General features: G+C 37.1%; 1 protein-coding gene across 1 annotated transcript; it reads right to left on the minus strand.

Annotated features, from left to right (window-relative positions):
* Nucleotides 1-626: 626 nt before the first annotated feature.
* LOC137063175 (interleukin-6 receptor subunit beta-like) lies at nucleotides 627-4,546 on the minus strand. The gene is made up of 6 exons (XM_067434244.1): nucleotides 4,415-4,546; nucleotides 4,027-4,326; nucleotides 1,588-1,726; nucleotides 1,309-1,478; nucleotides 1,061-1,212; nucleotides 627-827 (listed from the first exon to the last, which is right to left on the minus strand). The coding sequence occupies exons 1-6, from the start codon at nucleotides 4,467-4,469 to the stop codon at nucleotides 627-629; spliced, it is 1,017 nt and encodes a 338-aa protein (XP_067290345.1). The 5' UTR covers nucleotides 4,470-4,546.
* Between the last annotated feature and the right edge of the window lie 2,031 nt (nucleotides 4,547-6,577).

Here is a 6,577-nt window from a genome sequence, read left to right on the forward strand (position 1 = left end):
TTTAAATAAAAAAATGTAAAAGGTGTACAAATGCTATAATAAAATCGTAAATAAAAATAATTGGGAATCCTGTTCATCAAAACATTTAATTTATCTATTATAACTTTTATGTTGGTTTGGTCGTTTGACTGTTTCCTAATAAATTGTTGTTGTTTTTTCTTTGTCAAGTTTTTTGCCAGGTGGATTTTTTAATTCTATGATGGCATTACGTTGTCTTGACTCCAGCTAATTGCTGCATTGTTGATTGTGGTGTCTAGTATTGATGCATCTGCCCTATTCAGGGAACACAAGTACGAGCAGTAATCTCAGATAATTAATCCAGATATTTTAATCCAATCCGTAAATTAGTTTGAAGAACCAAATTAGCCAGATCTCAGTCATCACGATTAGAAGATCTGGGATCTAACCCAGGTATGTAACACAGTTAGTTGTTATGGAAAGGAGGAGGGAATCAGCGAACATTCAATGACTTTAAAAACAGCAGCCTCCTCATGGACAACTGCCACACACACATAATAAAACAAACAAAACAGTCCTCTCATCCTTTGCTGTTGTCGCTTATTTTATGCATCCAAGCTCCTGTTTGAGACACGAAATCGGCACGGCGCTCAGCTGGTGCTCATCTCTCACGCCACCAGCCTTGACAGACAAAAGGTTATAGGCTTATTGTCTTCTGCAGTGCGAATTGTAGTATTGGCGCTCCAGTCACTCCAGTAGCTTTGAAGCCCTTCTTGAGTGCACCGCATCTGTACCACGTATTCAGTGAAAGGCTCCAGAGACTGCAGTCTAAATGAATCTGTGTGCGCTTGGGTGAAGCTCTCAGGCACCTAAAAGAGGGTTCAAATTCATTAATAAAACAGGATGTGCCTTTTTTAAAGCGAGGACTACATGGAATGCAAGATAAAAATTATTTAAAACCGGGCATTGTTTGAAATAAGAAACCCCATTGAACCATAATGAAATGCTTTGGTAGGTAAATAAAATGTTTGATAGGTCAAAACATAAGCTCACATCAGGTTTTTTACTAACGATCATTATTCACGTATAAAAAAAATCATACCTCTAGCCAAACATCGGAGTCTACTTGGCAGTATCTGATGACATAAGTGATTTTCTGTAAGATGTCAATGGGACGTTTCCAAGTCACCATAAGAGATGAGGGGAAGTTAACTTCAGCGACAGCTTGGACATCCAATGGTGGATTAAGTTTCACTACAAAACAAATAAAAGCAAAGAAGATAGTTAAAGTTCCACATCAATTTAAAGTGTAAAATGCATTATTTCCTATTGCGAAAGCTGAAAACTTACCAAAACACAAAGCATCAGAGCATGTAAGGTCATCTGACTGCACTGACCCCAGTGCGTTCTTTACTTCAACCCACACACTTATAGACATATGATTTGGAAAAGTGCCCAGGTTGACGGTGCAACTTTTTGCAAGCTTCTGATTACAGATGCCTTTATATATGTTGACTCCTCTTTAAAAAGACAAAAGAAGAGGAAATAAATCATTTGATAAAAACAAAACAAAATATTCTGTTAAAACTGATAGTGTTATCAGGTACAACAGCTACTAAACACACGTACTCGTCAGCATAAAGGGTATAAGTGGTGTCAAGCAGCGGGTCCCGTGATCCTGGCTCCCAATAACATTTTAAGTTAGGGGAAATATCATTGCCCTCCTGCACAGCAATGCACGTCAGATTCTTTGGTTTCAATGGAAGGTCTGGAGGTCATAAACAGAAACACATAGAATACATAATGAAGTAAAGGGTAAATAATACATTAGCTTTTAAATAATGAGAACATCTGAAAGAGAAAAACATTTCTGGAATTCCCCACAACAGAAAGACTGCTTTTCTCCAACATTTTTAATAAAACAAACGAATGAAATATTCTTAAAGGGTCAGTTAATTGAAAACTAAATATATTGTCATTATTAACCTAATGTTCTGAAGTCATACAATAGCTTTCAGTATGATTAAGTTATTTGCTGAAAAATATCTTTGAAATCTCATTTAATTCAAATAGGGTTTGTTTCAAAGTTGTCGTGCCAGTTAACCCGATCAAAATTTTAAATCTAAGGTGATGGGAAAGCTTATAACGGCTGAAATGTCTGTCTTTTCCTGACACAAACGTCTTAAAATACACTGGATAAGTGGATATTCGACAGTTTGCATTGGCATATAATTGACATAAAACATTTCCCTCCCATCTCATCTTTTTTTTTCCTTCAACGTGTCCCTTTAGGGCAGGGGTGCTCATAAAGTTTTGGGTCTGGTTCTCAAGGGAGCACCTGGACATGCTCACACTGCACGTGGCACACTTAAAGTCACTTCAAGTACTTTAATACCACAGAAAAAGTTCAAACATTATTAAAGACAAGTGACCAGTCAGTAATTAAATAAGCACAAATGCACGAATTACAAGTAGAGATGAATGCTATATAACAAAGTCTAACAATAGGATTCAGGTACATAAATTAATAGTTAGGCCTAAATGTAAAATTCCACTATTTTTTCACAGTAGTAATTAAATATAGGTTAATCTTTGTTAAAGCTGCATTTGTTTATTTTATTAACATTAATGACACACACAACAGGAATATTAGACTGCTGCCACTTTAATACAGCGGGGCCTGGTCCATACGGATCACGGATCAACTGCGATACGTTGCACCCAGGGCTATGGCTAGTGCTTTCCCAAAGTTACTAGCCATTCAGCATTTACACTGGCCAAAATTTTGTTTGGAAATTTCTTGTTTGCTATATGTAAATGATCACTGTACACACAACTCTACATGGTCAAGTTTTCATGAAATGTTTAACATGACATCTCATCAAATAGGCCTATTTAGCTCTGATTAGGTTGTGTGTAGAGCTCCTTAATCTAGACAGAGAAAACTGTTTGTCTGAAAAATATTTTAAAAATTGGTGTAAATATATTATATATGATATTTATTCTCAAGCAATATTCTCATAAGTGTTGGATTAGCTATGACATAAGCCTATTTAAATGTAGCATATTTTGTGTATAAGCCCATACAGTAGCCTGCTGAAATACATATCCATATTTTCCTGTGATTTTGATTACATATCAAAAATTGAAAAGGTGTGCATCATACCTGACACCTAGATGAACACTTTACAGCTGGTTTTATGAATAAGTCATTTTCTTCAACTGCTATTGAAATCATAAACATGTACCAAAGTCATGTCTATCTTTAGACGTGGTCCCTAAATTCACGAATATCAAACGTTCAGTGTCAATTAAAATGTATGCCAGTCACATCACATCAGATGCACTTTGGTTCTGCTGTGATCTTTTTCTTAAACTATTTTCGCTGCTGAACAAAACAGTCAATCACTGTATGATGAATGAATCTCCTACGTTCATCGCACGTAGGCTACATCTCTGCTTTGTTTATGTTGAGAGTGCAGATTTCAGTGAGTGAGAGAGCTCTCTGAGTCTGAACAAAACTCTGCCGTTTGAGCGATGACAAATCTAAACGTTTCTGAGTAGTAATCATTGTGTTCATAAGTGCAAAAGAAACACGTGTGACTGGTTATAATGCACAAAGCGATTATAAGAGAAGCCTTTAGAGAAGACTACATTAAAATTTAACCCGCAAAAGTGGCTAGTGTGAGTGACTGTTATACGCCACAGCTGAAATACACCCACAAATGGCAGGTTGGCAGGGGGTAATGTCAAGCCCTGGTTGCATCCCTAATAATTAATGAACACACTTATCATCATGATTGCTATCTTACCAGAGATGGAGAAAAATACTTCTTAAGTAAGTAAATGTGCCCCTGTCTCCAAAATGTTGGTACTCAAAAAAACGCTTCCCTCCACGTTTTCTGCTGTGTATCGTTTATTTTTAAAATGCATGCACACCTGTTAAGTGCACCCCTGCTTTAGGGACTCCGTACTATCCCTATTCCCTACAATACATACAAAACTAAAACACTTTTAATTTTAATTTGAAATTAACACATGATGCGATTGGGACAAAAAGACACTCACATCCAGCTTCGATAAAGATTCCATTGGTACGTTTGACTGGCAAGGTCTTCAGGGTGACTTGGCAACGCAACCAACCCTTCATGTCACTGGTGATGTTAACAGTAACACTGACGGACGTTTCGTTTATTTTATGATAATACTGCTTTTCAATGCTGACGTTTCCCCAAATCCATTCAATGTCATCTGAGGTGGAACCAGATCCCTCCAGCAGGTGACATGTCACTGTGAAGTTTGTTCCCACCTCAACAGGAATCTTACCGATGGAGTTCGGGACAATTTTTATAAAGTCATCACTGGAAACTGTATGGACAAAACATTAAACTAAGTATCACAAGAGAACAATTAAGAAACTGTTCATTGGGAGTAAATGACTAGTGACAAGGCTTACCTATGGCATAGTGCAAAAACATCAAGAGTAAGAAGAAATTATGTGAAGCGTCCATTGTCACATCAAGACTGGTACCTGAGAAAAAATATAGTGAATACAGATAGTTGTCATTATAGTATTCAGTACATTTAATTTCCCATAATGTAAGTCTTTAGATAAGAGATAAAACTACATGGGTTGAGGATGGCTCTTTTGCACTTATCAGATGATGCATTTAACTATAACCAAAAAAGCATTTTTTATAATCATATAAAATTCAAACACTACAAAGATGAGAATATAGTGTATATACATACACTGTAAAAAAAATTCAGGTCTCCAATTGAAAATTTTCAAGTGGCTGATCACATCTACATTTTTCATTTGGCATTTCATTAAAGTGCATCAATTCACAGAATTTCAATTAGGCCAAATGAAAAATGTAGATGTGATCAGCCACTTGAAAATTTTCAATTAGAGACCTGAAAAGTTTTTACAGTGTATGTATATACACTATATTCTCATCTTTGTAGTGTTTGAATTTTATATGATTATAAAAAAAAAATTCAATTTCAATTTAGATTCAAAAGTTTGATGACAAACTTTCAGTTGGCTTGGAAGAGTTTAAATTTTAAAATAAGTTTAAAATGATTAAACCATTTAAAACTTTAAATCTGTGTGTGTGTGTGTGTGTGTGTGTGTGTGTGTGTGTGTGTGTGTGTGTGTGTGTGTGTGTGTGTGTGTGTGTGTGTGTGTGTGTGTGTGTGTGTGTGTGTGTGTGTGTGTGTAGGTGTGTGTGTGTGTGTGTGTGCTGTGTGTGGCCTGGTAATCCCTATGTTATGGGGACAAAGATGGCAATATCCGAAAATCCTTGTCCTTGTGGGGACATTTGAGTGAAAGAGAGAGAGAGAGAAAGAGAGAGAGAGAGAGAGAGAGAGAGAGAGAGAGAGAGAGAGAGAGAGAGAGAGAGAGAGGAGAATGTCCCCACATTTCACAAAAACGTGTGTCTGTCATAATTCAAATTTTGACAGTAGAAGAGGCTCCATTAGTAGCTATTCTATCTAATATAAACTTATCAAACTATTTCAAACTTTAAACTTATTAAACTATTTCAAACTTTAAACTTATCAAACTATTTTAAACTATTTTTTTTAAATTGTATTTTCAATGGGAGCCGGTGGCGAGCTCAAGCGAGCGCAACGCGTTTTGGATAATTTAGGCGTCATGGAGAGTTGAAATCTGGGGTGCTTCTTAATATCCCTCCTCGTTTCCTCGCTCCTCCGTCCTTCATCCTATGACCCGGAAACCAATGGAGTTCAGCCATCTTAGAGGAGATCTTTATTCTCTAATTGCACCGCGAGGATGGAAGAGTGACGAGGCTTACTGAGGAGTCATGAGCGAGGATACACAGGTGGGTTGTTTGCGGAAGTGTTTTATCGACTAAACCTTCATATCGTGCCTTAGTTTATTAATCATTATTATTATGTTTACATGTACAAGACACAAATGTTTGTCAAATAACTAACAACTGAGAGTTGCAGAATTATATCAAAGCACAAGAAAATGAAAGAAACAAATAGAAACTAATATTATACAACTAAAAAGCAGTTAACTGGCATTCCTTGTAAATAATAACTGGTAATATTGATTAAAATATGGACAAATGTGGTATTTTGTGGAGGCTGAAGCTCACAATATAAATAGTTATCTCTAATGTAGAATGTAAGAATCCCGACTGAATCCAGCGGTGTCATCATTAACTGATGCCGCTTTGAAGTGACGTTAAAGGGAGCGACGATATATCAATTCACTTGATTCAATTCCTCCGCCCTCGCATCTTTCCCTCGCGTCCTGAAGGGGTGGAGCTAAGGAGCGAGGAAAGGAAACGAGGATGCACAAATAAGAATTGGGAAGCACCCCCAGAGTCGTGGTCAAAGCTGATTCAAAAGACCGCCGTTCGCCAGTTTCTGTTTACTAGAAGCACGCAAGGGCAACTCTGCCGTCATTATGTTAAGCCCACCGACTCTATACACGATGTGATTGGCCGAACCAGAGTTTGGCGTTTACAGCTCAGAAGTGTATTGAGAGTTGCTAGACGACACTCGCGGCAGATTAGATTTGCTGCCACTAGGGTGCGTTTAGATTTCTAGGCTACTTCTTTCTTCTTCTTTTGATTTTTTTATG

This window comes from Pseudorasbora parva, chromosome 23 (genome assembly GCF_024679245.1).
Source record: "Pseudorasbora parva isolate DD20220531a chromosome 23, ASM2467924v1, whole genome shotgun sequence".
Lineage (NCBI taxonomy): Eukaryota > Metazoa > Chordata > Actinopteri > Cypriniformes > Gobionidae > Pseudorasbora > Pseudorasbora parva.

Coding starts and splice junctions, on each gene's coding strand:
- LOC137063175 (XM_067434244.1), bottom strand. CDS start 4,469: ATGGACGCTTCACATAATTTCTTCTTACTCTTGATGTTTTTGCACTAT. Junction 4,327..4,414: donor GTTTTTGCACTATGCCATAG/GTAAGCCTTGTC, acceptor TTGTCCATACAG/TTTCCAGTGATGACTTTATA. Junction 1,213..1,308: donor CTCTGATGCTTTGTGTTTTG/GTAAGTTTTCAG, acceptor TTTGTTTTGTAG/TGAAACTTAATCCACCATTG.